Source organism: Schistocerca americana, chromosome 1 (assembly GCF_021461395.2).
Source record: "Schistocerca americana isolate TAMUIC-IGC-003095 chromosome 1, iqSchAmer2.1, whole genome shotgun sequence".
Lineage (NCBI taxonomy): Eukaryota > Metazoa > Arthropoda > Insecta > Orthoptera > Acrididae > Schistocerca > Schistocerca americana.
The window spans coordinates 1,107,930,177-1,107,956,232 of NC_060119.1; the positions used below are offsets into that span (position 1 = coordinate 1,107,930,177).

The window sequence follows — 26,056 nt, forward strand, 5'->3', positions numbered from 1 at the left end:
GTTCTAGGGGAGTGAAGACCTCAAATGTTAAGTCCTATAGTGGTCAGAGCCATTTTCTAAGTGATGAAGCTGGAAGCTATATCACTTGAAATAATGTTCGTAGATGCCCTTTCGATGTGTTTATTTACAAAAACGTCATTATCTCACAATACTCAATCTCTCTTAACCGAAAACTAGCAATTTCTGAGAGCACGGTCATAAGACAGAACTACATCGAAAGGCACCCTGTCGGCGATTGGCGACTATGGCCCCTAGCCTGCGTTCTTTAGTGCTGCCTGACCTTGTCAAACGCTACTGATACGCTGACATAAAATGTAAATATGGAAAAACAAGGAAATAAAATCTAGTATAAAAATAAGGGGTACACAACAACCGTCAGTGAAACCACACTGCAGCCAAAACAGCTAGGGAGCAGAGATGTCCTGCTCGCTTGGTCAATCCACAGGGATGGATCCCGCCTTGGAGAAGTACCAGCTGACGTGGAAGGAGGATGCAAGACCTGGTAATATATCAAGTGAATCAGGTGTGGAGTGGCGTAAGTAAGTGACTTTCCTTCTGCAGAGCGTTTTTTACGCGTGATCTGTAGCCTAACAAATGGAACACCGAGTGAGGTGCCGCGTGGTAAGTCGTCGTGGTACGTCCCTTTGATCTGCCTCGGAACTTTGGGGCCAGAATCCACGCACTCTCAAGCCGTCAAGCTGCTCCTCAGAACTATCTGGTACGTCCCAAATGACTCGGAAGGGACGAGCGTGGTATTGACAAGAGAATTCAATCCACTTTCGAAGTCCAAGGTGGAATTTATGAAATCTCTCATTTGCCTTTGCTTAATACCTTCTGCGATTATTTGGATAAAAAGTTCTCGGCCAACTTGCTGCGTCAAGTTCGAATAAAAAACCGAGCTTTTGATTATTGTCAAGGGCTATCGTCGAAAGCTTTGGATTTTATCCGAATTTGACGCGGCAAGTTCACCGACAACTTTTTATCCAGTTACATCGTAGCAAGACATCGTAGTCATCCGTCGGGTGTTTGTTTGGGTTGTATCCCAACAGCTGTACCTCTGTAACCAATCAAAATTGGACTTTAGTTATACACACTGAAGTGGAAGAAAGTCCTGATATCCCTCCTATCATCGTGTTGGACCTCCTTTTCCCCGACGTAGTGTAGCAACCCGACGTGACACGGACTCAACAAGTCGTTGGAAGTCCCATGCAGAAAAGCTGAGTCATGCTGCTTCTATAGGGGTCCAGAATTGCGAAAATTTTTAGGCCGCAGGATTTTGTGCATGATCTGGCCTCTCTGTTATGTCCCATAAATGATCGATCGGACTCTGTAGGGCGATGTGGATGGACGAATCATTCGCTCGAATTGTCCAGAAAGTTCTTCAAACCATTTGCGAGCAATTGTGGGCCGTCGCACGGTGCATTGCCATTCGTAAAAATTCGGCGTTTGTGGACGTGAAGTTCATGAATGACTGCAAATGGTCTCCAAGTAGCGAAACATCGTCATTTCTAGTCGATGACATGTTCAGTTGGACCAGAGGACCCAGTCCATTACATGAAAACAGTCACAGCATTATGGAGCCACCACTGGCTTGCACAGCTTGGGTCCTTGGCTTCGTGGCGACTACGCTACATCATCAGCTCTTACCATCTAGACGGCCGGTATGGCCGTGCGGTTCTAGGCGCTTCAGTCTGGAACCGCGTGACCGCTACGGTCGCAGGTTCGAATCCTGCCTCGGGCATGGATGTGAGTGATGTCCTTAGGTTAGTTAGGTTTGAGTAGTTCTAGGGGACTGATGACCTCAGATGTTAAGTCCCATAGTGCTCAGAGCCATTTGAACCATTTTGAACCAGAGTAGAAATGTCAGCTCTGCCAATGCACTGCCCTTTTATACCTCGTGTACGCCATTCTACCGCCATCTGTAAATATTCATATCGCTATCACATGACTTTCGTCACCTCAGTGTACATAACGTTTTATTCAAATTAGTCTGTACTACTATCTCCTAGAATAAGTACAACCCTCCTGGGACACAATATTTACGTACCGTGACGCTACACGGCGTGCATCCACTGGGATGCCCCACGGATCTGCTACGCGCTGTATTTAGACATCAGGAGACATTACGAGAGTAGTAAAAGACCCAGCGAGAGGCATCGATCGATCGCCTGGTGCAATCTTTTTGCGAGGTCATCGGAGAGGAGCGGGCCTCCGGTGCTCTTATTTGTGCGCGGCGCGTCACCTGCCCGCCCACTGGAGCGCGTGCTCCGTGTTTGGCGGGCTGCCTCCTATCTGCCGTGATATGAGTCACGGCGGCCGAGCTGTCCTCGCCGCCTGCGACAGGCGGCTGCTCACGCAACTCCGTCTGTCGTCTCCCTGCGGCCATACTTCTGACCGGGCGAGGTGGCGCAGTGATTACAACACTGAGAAATGTTCCTGCTCCTCGGCGTCGGGGCTGCCGTAGCGTCGTGCAGAGTCCCGCACGCGGCTGCGGCCAGAATCCACGCACTCCAGCCATATGTGGCGCGCGAGACAAATCAAGCTACGTATTATTACTGCGCACACATTCCAGGAAGCGGAACTAGATTACTTGTCTGCTCCGCTGCACTTCAGAAAAGTTTCATGAACGGGTTCGCCAGCCTCGCCTTGAGCTGCCAGGCACGGTTAAACATATCACTGCTGCCAAAATCAACGAATGCTGTGTCACAGATAACTGCTTTCAGAAAGCTTCAGCGGCCCGCCGACTGCCCTTGGAAAACATTCACGGCTAACAGCTTTGTAGCCCGCCACAAGTGGCTCTAGCAGTTCAAATGGCTCTGAGCACTATGGGAATTAACATCTGAGGTCATCAGTCCCCTAGAACTTAGAACTACTTAAATCTAACTAACTTAAGGACATCACACACATCCATGCCCGAGGCAGAATTCGAACCTGCAGTTCCAGACTGAAGCGCCTAGAACCGCTCGGCCACACCGGCCGGCAATCGTAGCATTTCCTAGAGCCAGTTAGACTTAGCTAAAGCCGACTCTTCAAAATATCCCGCTAGATAATGCCTCAGCCATCTGATACCATCATTTTCCGACCACCAATGCACACATCCTGAATACTCGCCTACGAAAACCAGAAAACAGTTTTGGAACCCTCATGCGTCCTCAAGAAAAGCATTTGGGAATTCATTCAGTTTTGCTCTTGTCGTACTTGTGCTCAGTGCGATATGACCGGGCTTCAGCAGTCATTTTGTGCAAGCTGCCTACCGCACTCGCGAACTCACCACAAAAATGACTAAACAAGCGATTCTCTGCTCAGAACACAACCGTACAAATGTTAAATTGATTATTACTCAGGCTACTCAGTTCCATTATCCACAAAATAAAATTTAATTAGAAAGGATCCAGCTAACTTTCCTAATGGAGAGGGAAGACTGTTTCTCCTAATGGAACCTGTATTACATTGGAAACCGTCACAATGAGACTGCAGCTGAGTGAGCTGGAATCCTCAGACGATATTTATTTTTAATGGGAAGGGTCACCTCATCAGAATGCTGTCGGAGGAAATGATGCAGTGATAACAGTCAAATTAAAGGTACCAGTTTATTTGTAGTCAATCAGTATGGTCAAGTTGAAGTTGGAGATTTACAGTTACTTTAATCAAAACTTAAATAGCAGTACGTGTACAATGTAAAGATTTTTTGAACCACCAACGTGAAAAATGCTGATTTATAAACACGGTATAGGTGCAGAAGTCACCCGAACTCTCTGAAAGACTGTAAATTGAGATAGAAAACACTTTCCGAAGTCTGGATATCTCACAAAAAGGACATACGCTAGATAGCACCGACTTTGGATTCCTGTAAGATGGAGACAAGTAACGTGTATCCACAGGACATGTGGCCTGTAATTGAAGAAGTGTCATGATGATCTCTCCATTGGCAAAAGATTCCGGAATAGTCGCTCATTCGGATCTCCGGGAGGGGACTGCCAAGGGGGAGGTTACCATGAGAAAAAGATTGAATAATCCACGAGAGGATAACGTTCTACGAGTCGGGGCGTGGAATGTCAGAAGCTTGAACGTGGTAGGGAAACTAGAAAATCTGAAAAGGGAAATGCAAAGGCTCAACCTAGATATAGTAGGAGTCAGTGAAGTGAAGTGGAAGGAAGACAAGGATTTCTGGTCAGATGAGTATCGGGTAATATCAACAGCAGCAGAAAATGGTATAACAGGTGTAGGATTCGTTATGAATAGGACGGTAGGGCAGTGGGTGTGTTACTGTGAACAGTTCAGTGACCGGGTTGTTCTAATCAGAATCGACAGCAGACCAATACCGACAACGATAGTTCAGGTATACATGCCGACGTCGCAACCTGAAGATGAACACATAGAGAAAGTGTATGAGGATATTGAAAGGGTAATGCAGTATGTAAAGGGGGACGAAAATCTAATAGTCATGGGCGACTGGAATGCAGTTGTAGGGGAAGGAGTAGAAGAAAAGGTTACAGGAGAATATGGGCTTGGGACAAGGAATGAAAGAGGAGAAAGACTAATTGAGTTCTGTAACAAGTTTCAGCTAGTAATAGCGAATACCCTGTTCAAGAATCACAAGAGGAGGAGGTATACTTGGAAAAGGCCGGGAGATACGGGGAGATACGGGAAGATTTCAATTAGATTACATCATGGTCAGACAGAGATTCCGAAATCAGATACTGGATTGTAAGGCGTACCCAGGAGCAGATATAGACTCAGATCACAATATAGTAGTCATGAAGAGTAGGCTGAAGTTCAAGACATTAGTCAGGAAGAATCAATACGCAAAGAAGTGGGATACGGAAGTACTAAGGAATGACAAGATACGTTTGAAGTTCTCTAATGCTATAGATACAGCAATAAAGAATAGCGCAGTAGGCAGTACAGTTGTAGAGGAATGGACATCTCTAAAAAGGGCCATCACAGAAGTTGGGAAGGAAAACATAGGTAAAAAGAAGGTAGCTACGAAGAAACCATGGGTAACAGAAGAAATACTGCAGTTGTTTGATGAAAGGAGGAAGTACAAACATGTTCCGGGAAAATCAGGAATACAAAAATACAAGTCGCTGAGGAATGAAATAAATAGGAAGTGCAGGGAAGCTAAGACGAAATGGCTGCAGGAAAAATGTGAAGACATCGAAAAAGATATGATTGTCGGAAGGACAGACTCAGCATACAGGAAAGTCAAAACAACCTTTGGTGACATTAAAAGCAACGGTGGTAACGTTAAGAGTGCAACGGGAATTCCACTGTCAAATGCAGAGGAGAGAGCAGATAGGTGGAAAGAATACATTGAAAGCCTCTATGAGGGTGAAGATTTGTCTGATGTGATAGAAGAAGAAACAAGAGTCGATTTAGAAGAGATAGGGGAGCCAATATTAGAATCGGAATTTAAAAGAGCTTTGGAGGACTTACGGTCAAATAAGGCAGAAGGGATAGATAACATTCCATCAGAATTTCTAAATCATTGGGGGAAGTGGCAACAAAACGACTATTCACGTTGGTGTGTAGAATATATGAGTCTGGCGATATACCATCTGACTTTCGGAAAAGCATCATCCACACAATTCCTAAGACGGCAAGAGCTGACAAGTGCGAGAGTTATCGCACAATCAGCTTAACAGCTCATGCATCGAAGCTGCTTACAAGAATTATATACAGAAGAACGGAAAAGAAAATTGTGAATGCGCTAGGTGACGATCAGTTTGGCTTTAGGAAAAGTAAAGGGACGAGAGAGGCAATTCTGACGTTACGGCTAATAATGGAAGCAAGGCTAAAGAAAAATCAGGACACTTTCATAGGATTTGTCGACCTGGAAAAAGCGTTCGACAATATAAAATGGTGCAAGCTGTTCGAGATTCTGAAAAAAGTAGGGGTAAGCTATAGGGAGAGACGGGTCATATACAATACGTACAACAACCAAGAGGGAATAATAAGAGTGGACGATCAAGAACGAAGTGCTCGTATTAAGAAGGGTATAAGACAAAGCTGTAGCCTTCCGCCCCTACTCTTCAATCTGTACATCGAGGAAGCAATAATGGAAATGAAAGAAAGATTCAGGAGTGGAATTAAAATACAAGGTGAAAGGATATCAATGATACGATTCGCTGATTACATTGCTATCCTGAGTGAAAGTGAAGAAGAATTAAATGATCTGCTGAACGGAATGAACAGTCTGATGAGTACACAGTATGGTTTGAGAGTAAATCGGAGAAAGACGAAGGTAATGAGAAGTAGTAGAAATGAGAACAGCGAGAAACTTAACATCAGGATTGATGGTCACGAAGTCAATGAAGTGAAGGAATTCTGCTACCTAGGCAGTAAAATAACCAATGACGGACGAGCAAGGAGGACATCAAAAGCAGACTCGCTATAGCAAAAAAGGTATTTCTGGCCAAGAGAAGTCTACTAATATCAAATACCGGCCTTAATTTGAGGAAGAAATTTCTGAGGATGTACGTCTGGAGTACAGCATTGTATGGTAGTGAAACATGGACTGTGGGAAAACCGGAACAGAAGAGAATCGAAGCATTTGAAATGTGGTGCTATAGACGAATGTTGAAAATTAGGTGGACTGATAAGGTAAGGAATGAGGAGGTTCTACGCAGAACCGGAGAGGAAAGGAATATGTGGAAAACACTGGTAAGGAGAAGGGACAGGATGATAGGACAGCTGCTAAGACATGAGGGAATGACTTCCATGGTACTAGAGGGAGCTGTAGAGGGCAAAAACTGTAGAGGAAGACAGAGATTGGAATACGTCAAGCAAATAATTGAGGACGTAGGTTGCAAGTGCTACTCTGAGATGAAGAGGTTAGCACAGGAAAGGAATTCGTGGCGGGCCGCATCAAACCAGTCAGTAGACTGATGACAAAAAAAAAGATGGAGAACTACTGATAAAAAGCAGTCACAAGTTAAGAAGCTCACAAGTTAAGAAGCAGGCTGTCAAATTCTGAGCTATGCCGCGAAAAGACAAAGCAAACGCTAAACGTGACGCTTGCTCTAAAACAGCTGAAGGACTGCAAAGCTGAAGCGGGGCACTGCACAGCGACTCCCCAACGAGTCGCGAACCTCCGCTGTGAGCTCGCCCCCAAAATCCACTAACCACTCTGTACTCTCACACACTTCCAAAAATAATACTGGCAGGAGAGAAAATAGCAGGTTTTGCCACAGTGACAACTGAAAATCTCTCTTTCTCTTCCTGCACACAGTAAAATATGCAGAATTTTCTTCTCCAGCAATTGTATCCTCTGTCAACAAACTGAAAATTGAAACTTCCCAGAGGATTAAAACTGTGTACTGGATCGAGACTCGAACTCGGGACCTTGGCCTTTCGCGGGCAAGTGCTCTACCATCTGAGGTCCCGAGTTAGAGTCTCGGTCTGGCACACAGTTTTAATCAGCCGGGCAGTTTAATATCAGCGCACACTCCTCTGCATAATGAAAATCTCATTCTGAATCTGAAAGTTGGTAGTGTACTGGCCCTCGCCTTATGATTGGCCGAATGTTATCCGGGCGTGTAAAAGCAGCTCGCTTCCCACGCTGTTCACAGAAACATAGCGGTGGCTCTGTTCCCTGCTTCCGCTTCTAGAACAACCTGTCGGCTTTCGTTGAAATCTCTCAAGAGCTCATGTGGTTCGCGCTGCTTCGAAAGTAATGTGGCTTTAGAGATGGCGAAAGCAGCTTACTCATGCGACCACTGCCTGTCGGAGTTCTTGGTGGGAAACTTCGCGAACTTCAACAATCGCCTACCCACCGCCTAAGACTTCAGGTGGCACGTCTTGCGACATTCCAACAACTGGCAGAAACATGATCTAAAATGGCAGAATTCACAGGCGTTGCTTTTCTATTCAGAAAGTTTATGAGAATGCAAAATAAAATCATTATATGTAGTCGCCTAGCGACATGCGGCGAACCAGTATCGTCACATTCTGTACTGGAAGAAATATTCTGTGGATCACTAAACCTCAGAAATCAGAATACTCTCGGATCAGCACCTCCTCTCCAAAGAACTTACAACGCGATCATTCAGGAGGGCTGCCGGTGTTTCCCTCGATTTCGCTCCAGTCGACTCGAAGAAATTCTATTTACGTACAGGCTTTTCAGTCAACTAACCTTACCTGAAGACTTCAGGCATTTTCGTGGGCATTTACAGCTCCCATTTACAGCAGCCCCCTGCAGAGTTCTGCCTCTCGTCAGGACGTACTGTAAATAGATTTTCAACATTTGCTAAACACACTTGCCGTCTGCGAACACGAACTACTACTCCTGATTCCTGAAAGACCAATACATCACTCCAGGATGTACAAATCACTCGCCTTTCCATCAAAGACCACGTGCCAGCTGCGACTTCCCTAGCAGCCGAGAGGAATACCCCACGACAGAGCCAGGAAAGATACACTGAAGCGCCAAAGAAACTGATACAGGCATGCGTATTCAAATACAGAGATATGTAAACAGGCAGACTGCGGCGCTGCGGTCAGCAACGCCTTTATAAGACAAGAAGTGTTTGGCGCAGTTGTTAGTTCGGTTACTGCTGCTACAATGGTAGGTTGTCAAATTTTAAGTGAGTCTGGACTTGATGTTTCAGTCGGCACACAGCGATGAGAGACAGCATCTCCAAGGTAGCGATGCAGTGGGGATTTTCCCATACGACCATTTCGCTAGTGTACCGTCAATATCAGGAATCCGGTAAAACATCATATCTCCGACACCGCTGCAGCCGGAAAAAAGTCCTGCGAGAACGGGACCAGTGACGACTGAAGACAATCGTTCAACGTGACAGAAACGCAACACTTCCGCAAATTGCTGCAGATTTCAGTGCTGGGCCATCAAGTGTCAGCGTGCGAACCACTCAACGGAACATCATCGGTATGGGCTTTCGTAGCCTAAGGTCTACTCGTGTACCCTTGATGACTGCACGACACAAAGCTTTACGCCTCGCCCGGTCCCGTCAACACCGACATTGGACTGTTTATGACTGGAAATATTTTGCCTGGTCGGCTTCCGCTGGCCACCAGACTCCCCAGAAGTGAACACTATTGAGCAAATCTGCGATGCCTTGCAACGTGCTGTTCAGAAGAGATCGCCATCCCGTCGTACTATTACGGATTTATGGACTGCCCTGCAGGATTCATGGTGTCGGTTCCCTCCAGCACTACTTCAGACATTAGTCGGGTCTATGCCACGTCGTAGTGCGGCGCTGCTGCGTGCTCATGGGGTCCCTGCATGATATTGGGCATAGGTTCCAGTTTGTTTGGCTCGTCAGTGTACGTTACAATTGGACTTGCATCCGCTGTATGTACGTGTTATTTTCTGTGTTTTATTGTCCCTGTTAATACATATCGATAAAACGAATATTGTGCTAGACATATTTGGGACTGCTCTTTCAAATGGTCTCCTAAATTCCGTTTTAGCCGGCCGGTGTAGCCGTGCGGTTCTAAGCGCTTCAGTTTGGAACCACGTGACCGCTACGGTCGCAGGTTCGAATCCTGCCTCGGGCATGGATGTGTGTGTTGTGCTTAGGTTAGTTAGGTTTAAGTAGTTCTAAGTTCTAGGCAACTGATGACCTCAGAAGTTAAGTCCCATAGTGCTCAGAGCCATTTGAACCATTCCGTTTTAAAAATCTTTTTGTTTGTAATGGAAAACAAACCGACGCTTTCCGTCAACAATGGGCGTCGCATGAAAGGTGTGGTGTGCACTGTTTGTTTGTGCCAACTCCATCTATAGGTTTACATTGCAAAAACGAAATTGCAAATATCTGCCGAAACAGCAGATAAAATGCGCCTGAAGACTTTTAGTAGAGACCCTGCGTGCGTGCGTGCGTGTGTACACACATCATCTTAACCTTATATCAAACTAGTTTTAAGTTGCAGTCGGGGACAAGAAGAGTGTGTGTGTGTGTGTGTGTGTGTGTGTGTGTGTGTGTGTGTGTGTGTGTGTCCGATGGAAGGTGCCTTCGTCTCGCCCTCGGAGCTTCACTATCGTCTCATTAACGGACGCGGCAAGAAACCATGAGCTCTTAGCGATGTGCGACGTGCGAGACAAATTATGCGACGGACTTCTCCAAAGGCTGACTAGGGAAACTTTTATCAATGGACCCAGATTAGTCCTCTGTACTCCTATTAATTAAAATCAGTCTAAAAAGGGGACACGAGCTCGCGTATAGTGTCAATTTGGTCAGTGCTCCGAAACCTATGATTCATGTACTGCAGCTATGGAACTGCATTCAGGAAGATACCGAGATCCGAACACTGGTCTGGAAATTTGCGGTGTAAACAGTTCTTACACAGATACAAAGTCGTAGGCTTCCACGGCCAGTGTCACTTCAGGTAAAATAATTTTGGGTGTTGGGCCGCGTAATTGTAACTACTGAAATAGCGAAATTGCCGACGTTTCGTCCGATTTACTGCTGTCGCAGTAAAGAGGACCGCAGCGAGTCGGTCGAAATGTCGGAAATTTCGCTGTTTTCGTAGTTACAATTACGCGGCGCAACACCCAAAATTATTTTATGCTAAAGTTTATACACAGCTTCCAGCTGCCTCCTAGTTACTTCTGTCGATAGTCTCCACAAAGACGAAACAATAGAATAGTATGGAGTCAATAGGTAAAAAGACATACAAACATACCATGTTTTAAAATTCCACGGGAACAAATGTGATTTCTGGGCTCAACTAGACCTTGCCAAGCACGTCACTTCCACCCGGCATTCCTGCCAGCTAGCTAATGGGTCCCGAATCACACAAGAGGCCTCTTCCTACCGAGCCCCTCAACACACTGTGAACTGCAGCACTGGCTCAGAAAACTGGAAGATGGCTAAACAGAATTCCACGGCCACGCACGGCGATATGGTTTCGATTCTTCCAGTCTCCCTCTATCTGGAAAGAAACTGTTAAGCGCTGAGGATTACTCATTTGATGTACGAAACGCTCTGCCTCCACAGGGCTCACGACTTGCCTCATAGATCTCCAAGAGCTTTCCTTCCATTTACAGGAGCGCCAAGAATCTCTGAGATTGGCTACAAGATCCGAGTATTCAAACAATCAGCCTCACAATGCAGAGCCTTCCATACGAATCCCTGTAGGGCGCTGCTTCCTGCCAGAAATATCCAGAAGTTTGCTGCAGCATCGGAACTGATTAAACCTTACACCAGCTTAGTGTGTATTGACCGCAGTTTGCTTTTGAGGTATTTCATAAAGAACAAGCCATTTAGGTGTAACCTGTGGCTCGTCCGATGTTAGAAAAAAGATTATCACGCAGAAGCGTAAGTAGCTTAGTAGTCAGGGCAAGCAGCCCACTGTTCGACATCGTTAGAAGTTTTAAGGTAAAATCCATGAAACGCATGCAGAATGTCTGCAAGGCATGACGACATCCTAGCAGACCTACTTGCTCTGTGGACGTTTAATTGTGCCGTGCCGTCAGTACTTGGAAGTGTTTTGGACGTCTCACAGAAGACCCATCAATAGTTGTAAACACAAGAGTACCAACAATCAATTTGTCCATTTATTACTGTTGTGAAATTGGTCATTAGACTTATATATTTAGAAATAATTGTGAAAAATCCGCCTCTATTGCACAAACTACCTGGTGTTCACCTAGGTTTCAGCGTGGGTAACCACGCCTTCTTCAGAACAAATATAAAACAGCTTGCCTAAATAGGCAAAGTCAAAGGCCTATTTAGGCAAGGTGTTTCACATTTGTTCTGAAGGAGGCGTGGTTACCCATGCTGAAATCTAGGTAAACACCAGGATGTTTGTGCAATCGAGGCGGATTTTTCATAATTATTTTGATACTTACGATTGCTGACGCCCTGCAGTCCTGAAAGTTCTTATATATTTAGATATTCGTTGTTATAATGACTCGGGAATTCGAGATAGTATACAGTCAGACTGTTAGAGACGACTTAAAATCTGACGTTTTGTGAGAGAAGGTGCAGCTATAATTTCGCAGCTGCTGGACCTACTCAGAACTACGTTCTTCGCACCAACTGCATCGCAAAAGAGCCTCACAGGGTAACCAGTGTCTTTGATTAGCAAGTCCACAACAAAAAGAAGTCCTCAGAAGGCGACCGTAATTGAGAATAATTCCAGGTCAAACATGCACAAGCTTCTAAAAGCTGACAGAAACTTGACACATTGTTACACATTGCAAGGAGGAACAACGCACCATCGTCTCTAGGCTGGACAAAGCCCTTTCCTTCAGATACCTGGAGCGGGCTCTCATTGCCACAACCAAGAGGACGAGTCCACAGTCACGGCCACAAACATATGTTAGAAGTCCGGATTCGGAGGTCACGCAGTGAGTCAGTGGTATGAGTGTGTGCTGCCCGCGAAGCTCTGTGGCAGTAGCGAGGACTTCGGCGCAGCTGGTGAGGCGCGGCGAGGCGAGGTGTGGTGTGGCCCTGAGTCAGCGCGGCGTTCCCACCGCCTGGATGGCCTGCCCCAGCCTTTCAGAGACCAGAGTTCGCCACTCGCCTCGGCCACTCCGAGGTTTCCGCGTGCGGCGCAAGCAACCACTTCGTTACACAGACTGGTGCCTGCCACAAATGGGGCCCTGCCTGCCTCCGCGTAGTCGCGCCTCGGGCTGGCGCCTCCCACGTGCCTCTGTCTTAGGTCACAGCGGGGTGCGCCGCTCCTAACAGTCGTGTCTAATGTCTCGTGTCTAGTGCAGTGGAGCTGCTGGCAACGGCGCGCTGCTAACCTGTGGACCCGTTATACTCTGCAGGTTCTTCCCGAGGTTAACACCTCCTTCAGATTGTGTGTATTATATATACACTACTGGCCATTAAAATTGCTACACCACGAAGATGACGTGCTACAGACATGAAATTTGACAAACAGGAAGAAGATGCTGTGATATGCAAATGATTAGCTTTTCAGAGCATTCACACAAGGTTGGCGCCGGTGGCAACACCTACAACGTGCTGACACGAGGAAAGTTTCTAACCGATTTCTCATACACAAACAGCAGTTGACCGGCGTTGTCTGGTGAAACGTTGTTGTGATGCCTCGTGTAAGGAGGAGAAATGCGTACCATCACGTTTCCGACTTCAATAAAAGTCGGATTGAAGCCTATCGCGATTGCGGTTTATCGTATCGCGACATTGCTGCTCGCGTTGGTCGAGATCCAAAGACTGTTAGCAGAATATGGAATCGGTGGGTTGAGGAGGGTAATACGGAATGCCGTGCTGGATCCCAACGGCCTCGTATCACTAGCAGTCGAGATGACAGACATCTTATCCGCATGGCTGTAACGGATCGTGCACCCACGTCTCGATCCCTGAGTCAACAGATGGGGACGTTTGCAAGACGACAACCATCTGCACGAACAGTTCGACGACATTTGCAGCAGCATGGACTGTCAGCTCGGAGACCATGGCAGCGTTACCCTTGGCGCTGCATCACAGACAGCAGCGCCTGCGATGGTGTACTCAACGATGAACCTGGGTGCACGAATGGCAAAACGTCATTTTTTCGGATGAATCCAGGTTCTGTTTACAGCATCATGATGGTCACATCCGTGTTTGGCGACATCGCGGTGAACGCACATTGGAAGTGTGTATTCGTCATCGCCATACTGGCATATCACCCGGCGTGATGGTATGGGGTGCCATTGGTTACACGTCTCGGTCACCTCTTGTTCGCATTGACGGCACTTTGAACACTGGACGTTACATTTCAGATGTGTTACGACCCGTGGCTCTACCCTTTATTCGATCCCTGCGAAACCCTACATTCCAGCAGGATAATGCACGACCGCATGTTGCAGGTCCTGTACGGGCCTTTCTGGATACAGAAAATATTCGACTGGTGCCCTGGCCAGCACATTCTCCAGATCTCTCACCAATTGAAAACGTCTGGTCAATGGTGGCCGAGCAACTGGCTCGTCACAATAGGCCAGTCACTACTCTTGATGAACTGTGGTATCGTGTTGAACTTACGTGGACAGCTGTACCTGTACACGCCATGCAGTGCAGCAAGTAAACAGGCAAATGTGTTGATATTCTGACAGTGTAGCACGAGAGCTCTGCCTGGTGGTGTTTGCACCGCTAATATCGATTCCGGCCACTGTGCTCTTAAATTCTAGGACATTTCTCAAATTTTTTGTGACACGTTTCAACGTCAGCATTGACAAGAGCTGTAGATTGCAGTTTAAAAAGTGCATGGTTCCATTTAAAAATTGTACTTGCTTCAGTATCGCCATTGCTACCAGCGCTAAAAACATCAACGCTCTAATATTTGCCGGAAACCGCATTACGATATTGTAACCGTTCACGAAGTAAAAGTGGTGTTACGTCGTACGTGACTCAGCAAATGTAGTTAAAAAAGGAACGAAGTTGATGCCATATTTCAGTACCTATTAACTCCTTTGAATACGTCAGAAAATTTGCTACATTGTCAGCTGTAACTAAACTGAAACTGCACCTCTACATCATTTTTACTAGTAACGTATACCTTTCCCTGTGTTTTCATTCAAATAATGTGTACTCGGTTCGCATGCCAGACATTTTCGGCCCTGGGCTTAGGCGTGAACTGTGTCGCCTTAGATCGATCAGATGCTAATCTAGCACAGATCAAAAATTGTTGGCACGGTACGGTTTTCTGTACTGCAGACTGAGAATTTGTAAAGGTGACATGCATTAAAACTGACAAAGTTTTCTGAGTGTTAAATAGAAGCTTCTTAAACTGTGTGATTTCACTTCTCTGTATATGCCTCCGATGCATATCAGAGGTTAGATGTGCCTCCACATGACTAACTACAGAGACGTGTTGGGAACAGAGGTACTCCGTTCTAACCGTATAAGGGCTTATAACACGCCGCTTCATTAGTGTATACGAGATGAGATTCTCGCGTTACCAATTTCTCAACCAGACTACAAGTAGAGGGTTTCCTGGAAATAGGGACAAATTTTAAAGTGCCCTAGAACATACAGAATTTATTGAAAATATTTTTTTTCAAACACATTGTGTAACTTGTCCCATTTATGTATGAAAAATTATATCCTCCATATGACAACCCAAGGCCGTACGGCAACGAGCAATGCGTTCATTGATGTTATAGATGATGCATTCGCAAAAATCTGGTGGCATGTCTTTAATAACGCTTCTGATTCCTTCAGTTAGTGCATTGTTCCTGGGTTGTTCACGTACACTTTTAATGTCACAAATCCTTACCAAATAGTCACAAGGCACGAGATCGCATGATCTGGCAGGCCGTTCCTGGTTGCAACGCAAAGAGAAAATATTTAGAGGAAACTTTTCATTCAGCAGAGCAGTCGTTTCACGCGATGTGTGACATGTCGCACCATCTTGTTGAAACAAAAAAGCGTCATTTTCATCAGTGAAAGGGAAGAACCAATCAAATAGGATGTTTGAGTAACGGACGCCGTTCAGTGACAGAAGCTCCCTTATCATTTTCAAAAAAGTACGTGCCGGTCACTCGTCCTGCCCAGAACCCACACCACACAGTCGTGCGTTGTGGATACATCTCATCTTCCACAGTCACTCGCGGATTTTCGGTACCCCAGATTCTGCAGTTCTGCTTATTGACGTGCCCACTCATATGGAAGTGCGCTTCATCTGAGGAAATAATTTTTTTTTTGTGAAGTTCTCGTTCTGCGCTTCTCGAGCATTGATCAATCGATGCCTCATTCTATGATCTGCAGGCTCCAACCCTTGTGTAAGGTGAATCTTGTAGGCACACATTTTCAGATCTTTTGAAAGGATTTCATGCAGTGAACTTGATGATAAACTCAATTGTTGAGCTCGTCGGCGAACCGATTTTATAGGGCTTAGGGTCACAGTGTCACGCACGATAGCAATGTTTCCTTGTGTTCGAACAGAACGCCTTCGTCCTGTTTTCTAAACATTTGAAATAGAAGCCGTGGTCTCAAACTTCCGAAGTGATGATTCCTTTGGAGCAGCATTACGTCCGCGTGTCACTTGCAATTCTTGAACGGTTACAGTGTGACTTCAACTGGTTTTGTAAGAAGTGTTTATCACTTGGGTAAGTTGCTCAGTTGTCATTTGCTCTATGATAAAAATGAACATCAAACGACAATACTCACCACACAAAAGCTGTCACGCTACTAATGAGAAGGATCGCAGATAACAAACATGAAAAAAACTACGGCTGCCAACCGTCGTATGACAAAATGGCGCAAAATTCAAATTCGTCCTTATTTTCCGGACACCTGTTGCATTCCTTCATCTGATCGCCACACTTCCTCAGAATATCGGTGGCGTGCCTTCTAGTGATAAAATTCCTCACGTACCAAAGTACTCCATTACTTGAAGAGGGAAGTTCCTTAAAAATTGAACGTCATGTCTGTCGCTGGTCGGATGGCCACCATCGCTGAGTAAGGTAACAACATCGGGAAACATCCCATTCTTGCAGTAGAGGGGCAGAGCGTATTTACACCTGACGTCTTGGTGTAGGAAGGCGTTAGGTATGACGTCAGGTCACAGCTGGTAATGATGAGGGAACTCAGGCAGCACATTAGTACATCATGGATATCCTGCGTCCTCTTGTCCCCCACGATACCACAGTATGACTGTTCCATTTTTCAACAGGACAGTGCTCCTCCACCTGTGACGTCTCTTTCTGAACTGTGCGCTTGATATTGAAGTTCTCCAGTGGCCAGCCAGATTTCCAGAGCTGTCCACGCTTTTCGGATGTGAACTCCGTCCCAATAACAGTATCGAGGATACATATCAGGAACCAGTTACAACAATGTTGTGGGCCAACTTGCCCCAGGAGAGGATACAGTGCCTTGATGTCACCTTTCCCAACCGATTCAGCGCATGCATCAAGGCCAGGCATATCGTCATGCTGATAAGTGGGCTTACACTGTTGTTTGCAAATCTGATTCGAGTTTTTAGTCGTTTGCAATAACGTCACAAGCCTCCTATCAAACTGTGGAGTTTCGGTTCTTCTTTCCGGGTTTTCACTTTTTTGTCAAGCAATGTATTTACAGGAACTGAGTCTTAGGTTTTCATCGTGCTTAGGGTTTTCTGAAATCTAATACGGTTCCGTAATTACGCGCAAGAGCAAGTTGCTACGTCATCCGTCACAGCGTCGATTTTCGAAAATTTAGCCGGCAGATGAGACGATTGGGTTTGACAAAACTCTGACGTACGTGGCAGAGAACGCAGAGAACAATTTTCATCCTAGATTAAGGCACCTTTGCGTTTCATTCACGGATTGAGGTTGGGAAGAATCATTGTTCTTACGTCTCTGTACGAGCTGTTATCTGTCTAATATTCATCTGCACAATCTTTACGCGGTCGATATGTTTCCTAAGCAAGTCCTGGCAAGATGTATGGCCTTCATCTTACCCTTCCAGTGAAGATTTTTCACATTTCTCTCATTAATCAAACAAGCATGGTACCGTTCGCACGGCCCCTCTTTGTGTAAGCTCGATAGCTCATATCAACCCAATCCGATAAGGGCCCCATAAACTTCAACACTATCATAGCAGAAATTTATTGCTTGCCATTGGCTTCAGCTGCTACTGAGCCTAGCTGGCTGTTCCAATCCATCTCTCCACACATTGTTACTGCCAACTGTTTGTGTGGCATAAAGGACTCTAGTTGTGACTCGTGAATCCTGTAGTCAGAGAATAACACGCTTTTATGCTTCGTGAAGGGCGTAGTTTTGGATTTCTCTATATTATAAGCAAGTTGTACGTCACAGCACTAGACTGATATTTTGTTGAGATTTAATGTGATTTTACTGTAGTGTTTACCACATGGAATTTTCTCATACAGAACTGTATCATCTGCGAAAGCTCTGGGATTGCAACTATTATTATCTGCTTAGTCATTAACGTATAGCATGAACACTAGCAGTCCAATTGCGTTCCCCTGGGAAACACAATACCTTACTTCAGTTCCTGTAGAAGACTCCAGATCCAGGATGTCGTGCTGTGTCCTGCCAGTCACGAACCTGTTTTTGTTTCCCATAGAACACTTTTTGTTTACACGTCGTTGATGTGGTACTGAATGAGAGAGCTTTTCAAAACACTGAATTAACCTTGTTTCCTTTCTCAGTGGCGGGGTTATGTAGTCTGTGGGGAGCGCTAGTGGAATTACACATAATCGATGTTACGAAGTAATATATATATATATAAAGCCGCTTTCTTTACAGAGGGTTAGGATTTTCCCGTCCATCGGGTACTCGATGTAAAAGTTATTACGAGCTAACACCCTAATAAAACGAAATGTGAGGACATCATTAGCACATCTAACAACATCCAGGTTGCGATTTTCTGCATATCGGTTGTGACGGTATCTGTGACTGTGACGGTATAATATTTGTGACTGTGATGGAGGAGCGAGAGAGCAGGAGCAGATCCCTAATGTGTTACTGCAGAAAATGGAAAATCGCTCGATAGTCTAGCAGCTGACTGTATCTGGCTCTTCTGGTCATGACAGAGCAGGCTGAACCATATTACTATTTCTTAAAGTACTCAAAGCTCTTGCAGGGTAAACCAGATCAACTCTCGTGGCACTTCGTGAAATGCCTTCTGGACTCCGAGGAGGGCACGGTGTGTTTCAATAAGCAGGCCAGCAGCAGCAGCATCATCTGTCATCCCAGAGCCCTTCGCGAATGACCATTGAAAGGCGATGAGATGAGACCGATAATTTGTAGGATCCTTTTATGGATGATGCGTTCCAAGGCCTTCATTGTGCATGCGGTAGTTGCCGTGTTCAGCTTGGCTACCCTTCTGCTTGAAAACTCGAACTTTCGTGCTATATGTCCAATCTGCTGGGAATTTCTTAATGCATGACACGCAGCTGCTGAATTCTCTTATTATAACACTGGTTTCAGTTTACACTTTTATCACGGTATCTGTAGACACCAAAACAAAGCATGAAACGAACAAAAATGCACAATATCTAATCTGTTATACATAAGTCAAATATTGTCACGTCGTAGTGTATCATACCAATATGGCAATCCGTAAATTAGTGCCCCATCTGAAGTTTTAAACATTTATCAAATTATTCAGATATCCTTGCACGAAAGGTGGTGTGTCCAGTTTGAACCGACAGTTAAAACTGATTATCAGCAAAGTGAACACGTCTGAAAGGGTATCCAACGTAGATGTACGTTACGAGCAATAAACCGCAATGAAAATACAATAATGTTTCTTCATGGATTCAGTATTAAAAACATGTGTTCAGTTTTTATGTCTATTTAATTTTTTCTTTGTTTCATTGAATTTTTTTGTTATTACAGCATGTTGCATGAAATATGGACTCTTGACATGAGTCTGGAGCCGAGCGACCGCTACGGTCGCAGGTTCGAAACCTGCCTCGGGCATGGATGTGTGTGATGTTCTTAGGTCAGTTAGGTTTAATTAGTTCTAAGTTCTAGGCGACTGATGACCTCAGAAGTTAAGTCGCATAATGCTCAGAGCCATTTTTCTTGACATGAGAACAAAATAAAAATTTTGTAATAAAATTGCAAGGCAGCTGCGCAAGAGTTTAATGAAAAACAAAAAAACAGGAACAGAACGTAATAATAAAACAGAGAACCATACAGGTGTAGATAATAAATAAGAAAGGTGTAAACAGTAGAATTACTCGAAAGAAAACTAACTACCCCAACATCATTTAAGAACTAGAGTTTTTTTCCTAATGTGATATACAACATTCTCATTAAGAATAAAAATATAATACAAATTTTGGATATAATTGAGGAAACATTAGAATCCGGGTAAATGAAAATCATTAGTCATTTTATCCTACAAACAACCGGCATAAAATGGGAGCATACATCTATTTTATCATATCTAATGTTAATTTTCAAAATACAAGAGCACAGTTTTTCGGTATGTGTGTGGAAACTTTACAATCGCTGTATAGGACAAGTATGGTTAATTGTAGCCTGTATATAACACAAAAAAGGAACCCTACTACTCTGTTCAGATAAAAATAAGAGGAAAGAGACCTGGTTGTTCCTGTGGCTGTTTGACTGCTCTGATGGTGGCAGTAGTTATGTGGATTGATATATTGGTATGATATGCTGTCATGTGATTAATTTTGCCTTTCGTAGGTTTCAATTTATACGTCCTATGTATAACCGGTTAGATTTTACATATTTTTATTTGTTTCATCCCTTGTTACACACATACTGTGATGATAGTGTAAACTGAAACCAGTAGTTAAAATAAGACAGTGTCATGCATTAAAAAAATGTGGCAGTTGTTGGCCGTCACCTTCAAATGATGTTTAATTGCATATTGTTCGATTTCTTAGCCCCATATATTTTTGTATCTATATTGCATTGAAAACACCTACAAAACAGTGCAAATGTCGACGACCTACTTTGTGTATCTTATTCAGAAACAAATTTGTTCCTCCTCCACCTCCTCCTCACCGTACTCCCTATTGACAACTCTTCGCGCTGAAACATTTTTTCGTATTGAAAATTTGTCAGTTTTGTCTCGGCTTCGTTTTTTTTTCCAGCACTAACACACAGTTGTAGGTAGATATATTCGACAGGTTTATCTATGAACAGTTGGCCGGTATACAACACCTAGTTTATGGTTTCACTGACTGCGACGGAAGAGCGGCATAACGATGCAATGGTAATGCGTTCGCGCAGTGACGTCAGTCCCATCATAGTACTGAGGGTCGTTGCATTAGTCTGTGTTTGGTGTTGCATGTTTCGGTATTTCCATATTATTTCACATGCTTTTTCACTGTTGTGGAGGTATCTGCTCAGAAACATGGTGTAGTTATTACAGTCACAAACACAATAAATCGGAACGTTCTTAGTCCGTAACGAGTCACCAGAGGCCACGAGGCCTTTGTACCAAAACATTCAGAAAACGCCCGTCAACAACGTCTGAGATGATGTCGGTTGAGTTCGGGTTCACACTGTATTTTTAGACAAATACATTGTGGGGACATACGTACTGGGCACATAGTTGGCCGTCATGAATTCTAAATGTAACTCGCGAGGTGTGGGAGCGTGGTGCGTGTTTTTGCCGTGTAGTGAGTGTGTGTGTGTGTGTGTGTGTGTGTGTGTGTGTAGGACGGGAGGTGTAAATGGGCGACTTCCTGGTCCCACCGCAACAGCGCCGCGTGCGACCCCGGGAGTACAGCAGCCAGCCGGGGGGCTTCCGCGTGTCAAAACACGGCCCAACCGCCACGGGACGTCCTCATTAATGACAGGCACAGCTAGCTCGCTGTGGGACCAGGGGTACGCGCTTCTCTGTGTGGGCACCGAGATGCCTGACACGTTGCAGTACAGTACATCACTCGCGTCATACTCCAGTTGACTCTCTCTAGATTGGTCGTACAGCTGCGTTGAGTGTACAAGGTCCAGGATGTTTGAAATTCGTAGAAAAAGATGTATAAGCTAGAGGGAAAGACGGTAATAGGTAATAAATACGTACAAAAATAATCACTGGACAGTAAAAATCGAAGACCATGAGGGAGGCGCTCGGATACAGATGGGTGTAAGACAGGAATGCAGTCACTCCCTACTGTTAAACCTGTACAGAACAGAAATAAAAGTAACGTTCTGCAGTTGGATTGAAGTTCAAGGTTAAAGTTATAATATTTTGACTAAAGTTCAGTCTTGTCACACCATTTACGTTTTAATGATATAGGTAACCGGTTTCGGCTCTTTTTACAAAACCATCATCAGACCTGTGGATAAATTTTAGGAAATACTAGAAACCAATCTTTAAATAAAATGAAAGTGTCTAATGATGTCAAAATTTAACAAGATAAAATAAAATTAATTATACCCATGGCTCCCTTAAGATGGTAGGCGGAGCTCTCCTCGCTGCTACGCAGTCAACTGATGGTTATGAGTGCTGAGCACGAAAAATATGCAGAGGCTCCGCCTACTTCCTGTCACACTACTTCACAACTGCCAATCAGCGTTCATAATATGACGCCATCGTCAAAGTATAAAAGTAGGAAATACACTAATAACATAAAATTGATTCATTTAAATGTCTGATTAACAGATAGTTAGTATGTGTACAGCTTATTTATATTTTGGATAAAAACAGTAAACTAAGATGTGTAATAGTTGTGCCCTCTATGGGCAACCTTAATACTATTACAGTGTCAGTTACATCAAAGATGGGAAAGCCCTTGGAGTTGTGGTATATATCGATTACACCGAGTCGCCTACATCACAATTGCATCTTTGTTGGATGCTGCAGAATCGTCTTACTTTAACTGTAGTTTTCATAGCAATATTCTTTATAGCAGTAGGGTAGCAGCCAAGAGTACGTACCGCATTATGTATGTCTGAATAGCTGATGAGACCGCTGATTAAATTTTTAAAACTCATCGATCTAATAGTTTTCATAATAATCAATGTCAATTTAATAATTTTTTTTATATGTTGTACAGCATATTTTACATACATAGCTTTTGCCATGGGTATAACTAGCCTTATATTTTAAAAAAACAAGAGTGTAGATGCTTTTATTATAAAATTTCGTCAAAAAGGTCGTAATAATATTTTTCGCGAAAATCTAATTGTTCATTGAGCAGCATTGATGATTTGGTTTTCAAATGAGCATATATCTCGATTTCTTCTAGGATATTCATAAGTAAGCCTTTATTTGCATAATGAAGAACTTGTAAATTCTGCTCTACTGTCCCCTCAGCATGATTATTGAATGCTATATGATGGCCGAATACAGACTTTGTTCGTGAGGTACCCGACGTATGTTCTTTGTACCTTACTGCAAAATTTCGACCTGTTTGGCCGATATATATTTTCTCACAGTCTCTACATTGGATCTTGTACACTCCTGATCTGGTAGATTTTCCATTATCTTTACTTACGGTATGTCTTAATTTTTGTTGTAAAGTATTGTCAGTTGTAAATGCTATTGTTATTCCAGAATTTTTGAATAAATTAGTAATTCTATCTGATATGTTTCCCATATATGTCATCTTCATATATTTTGGATTAGCTATTAGTGGAGTACTTTGTGACTGTTGTACTTTATTAAAAATGACATCTACCTGTCGTGTGTCGAAAGAGTTGGTTTCTGCAATTTGTTTTAAGATGGTCATTTCCTTTTTGATCTCATTAGCTTCTAGCGGTAATTTTAGTATTCGATGTATCATAGACTTAAAAAATGCTTTTTTATACTTGTCAGGATGACATGATGTGGCATTAATAATATCAGTGGTTGTAGGTTTCTTGTATATGGTGAAGAACAAGCCTTAAATTCTACAGATTGATTGCACCATACGGGGTTCGTTTTACGAATTGCAGTAGAGGGTACATACAGGGTGTTTCAAAAATGACCGGTGTATTTGAAACGGCAATAAAAACTAAACGAGAAGCGATAGAAATACACCGTTTGTTGCAATATGCTTGGGACAACAGTACATTTTCAGACGGACAAACTTTCGAAATTACAGTAGTTACAATTTTCAACAACAGATGGCGCTGCAAGTGATGTGAAAGATATAGAAGACAACGCAGACTGTGGGTGCGCCATTCTGTACGTCGTCTTTCTGCTGTAAGCGTGTGCTGTTCACAACGTGCAAGTGTGCTGTAGACAACATGGTTTATTCCTTAGAACAGAGGATTTTTCTGGTGTTGGAATTCCACCGCCTAGAACACAGTGTTGTTGCAAGAAGTTTTCAACGGAGGTTTAATGTAACCAAAGGACCGAAAAGCGATACAATGAAGGATCTGGTTGAAAAATTTCAGCGGACTGGGAACGTGACGGATGAACGTGCTGGAAAGGTAGGGCGACCGCGTATGGCAACCACAGAGGGCAACGCGCAGCTAGTGCAGCGGGTGATCCAACAGCGGCCTCGGGTTTCCGTTCGTCGTGTTGCAGCTGCGGTCCAAATGACGCCAACGTCCACGTATCGACTCATGCGCCAGATTTTACACCTCTATCCACACAAAATTCAAACGCGGCAACCCCTCAGCGCCGCTACCATTGCTGCACGAGAGACATTCGCTAACGATATAGTGCACAGGATTGATGACGGCGATATGCATGTGGGCAGCATTTGGTTTACTGACGAAGCTTATTTTTACCTGGACGGCTTCGTCAATAAACAGAACTGGCGCATATGAGGAACCGAAAAGCCCCATGTTGCAGTCCCATCGTCCCTGCATCCTCAAAAAGTACTGGTCTGGGCCGCCATTTCTTCCAAAGGAATCATTGGCCTATTTTTCAGATCCGAAACGATTACTGCATCACGCTATCTGGACATTCTTCGTGAATTTGTGGCGGTACAAACTGCCTTAGACGACACTGCGAACACCTCGTGGTTTATGCAAGATGGTGCCCGCCCACATCGCACGGCCGACGTCTTTAATTTCCTGAATGAATATTTAGATGATCGTGTGACTGCTTTGGGCTATCCGAAACATACAGGAGGCGGCGTGGATTGGCCTCCCTATTCGCCAGACATGAACCCCTGTGACTTCTTTCTGTGGGGACACTTGAAAGACCAGGTGTACCGCCAGAATCCAGAAACAATTGAACAGATGAAGCAGTACATCTCATCTGCATGTGAAGCCATTCCGCCAGACACGTTGTCAAAGGTTTCGGGTAATTTCATTCAGAGACTACGCCATATTATTGCTACGCATGGTGGATATGTGGAAAAATCGTACTATAGTGTTTCCCAGACCGCAGCGCCATCTGTTGTTGAAAATTGTAACTACTGTAATTTCGAAAGTTTGTCCGCCTGAAAATGTACTGTTGTCCCAAGCATATTGCAACAAACGGTGTATTTCTATCGCTGCTCGTTTAGTTTTTATTGCTATTTCAAATATACCGGTCATTTTTGAAACACCCTGTACATTCACATGAACAGGCATTCGGTTTTAGTGTTTGTAGCAGAATCCTGACTTCCGTTCTTATGTTAATATTGCTTACTCTATTATGTTGTGTTTCGGAAGAAGCTATCGTCTTTTGTATTCATTATGGTCTAAACGCATTTGTCTAAAAATGAACGCTGCCGGGACGTATCTGTACACGGCGTCGACACAGATTTAAAGCGCGCGCCGCGGCAGGGCCGGTACTACGTTGTGAAACATCCTGTGGAAGGGCATCTTGACGTAGCTGGGTAGGCAGAGTGAGGACTCACACACACACTCTCTCTCTCTCTCTCTCTCTCTCTCTCTCTCTCTCTCTCTCTCCAGTTTACTGACGGACAATAAGTTCCGTATTGGGCACTATCGTTTTACCATCGCCATTTTTAAGCGATGATCCCGATCCACCACTTTGTGCTACGTCATCAACCATTGACGGTTCGCCATCTCCTGACGGAATACCTTTTTTTAACCACTTACTACTTACGTACAGGGTGTCACTTAGTGAACTATATGAAACAAAATCGTCATAACGTCTGAACGGTCTGCGTTAGATAGTTCAAACTGCGTGGTTGGCTGCGGGGCATGATGAGAATTAGTATGCACACGCACACGCGTCTTGTTGTTGTCGGCCACTTCCATTTGGATGGGTTCGCGAATAAGAAAAATTGGTGCATTTGGGAGACAGAGAATCCGCATTTCGTGATCGAGAAGTATCTTCACCTTCATCGGGTGACTGTATGGTGTGCAGTGTCCAGTCACGGAAAAATCGGTGCCATATTCCGTGATGACACGGTGACTACCGAACCGTATGTGAAGGTTATGAAAGGTGATTTCATCCCCATTATCCAAAATGACAAGATGTGGTTCATATAAGACGGAGCTCGACCCCATCAGCAGGAGTGTGTTTTGACTTCGGGGAAGCGCATTCTGGCTCTGGAGGTCAACGTCAGAATCTATGTTCTGACGCTTCAACGGGTCGTGCAGAATTTCGCTCTTCGCCTGCGTCACATCATCAATGATGTCAGGCAAATCTAACTTGTCATAACCGAAATCCGAATATCTGTAGCGACGTTTACATGTTGAATAAAGTGTGTACACGCCGTAGTTTGTAATTTACGTTTATTTCCTATACTTCAATAATTGTTGCATGGGGGCTTAATTATAAAAATGAAAATGCAATAATTTTAGTAGCTGTGTGTC

At 44.2% G+C, this 26,056-nt stretch overlaps 1 protein-coding gene across 1 annotated transcript in view; it reads left to right on the forward strand.

Annotated features, from left to right (window-relative positions):
* The first annotated feature begins 417 nt into the window (after positions 1-417).
* Positions 418-26,056, forward strand: part of LOC124596668 (fibrous sheath CABYR-binding protein-like) — a 153,698-nt gene continuing 128,059 nt past the window's right edge. Inside the window, exon 1 of the mRNA XM_047135887.1 lies at positions 418-535. Within this exon, the coding sequence (XP_046991843.1) occupies positions 418-535 (118 nt within the window). The remainder of the gene's footprint in view (positions 536-26,056) is intronic.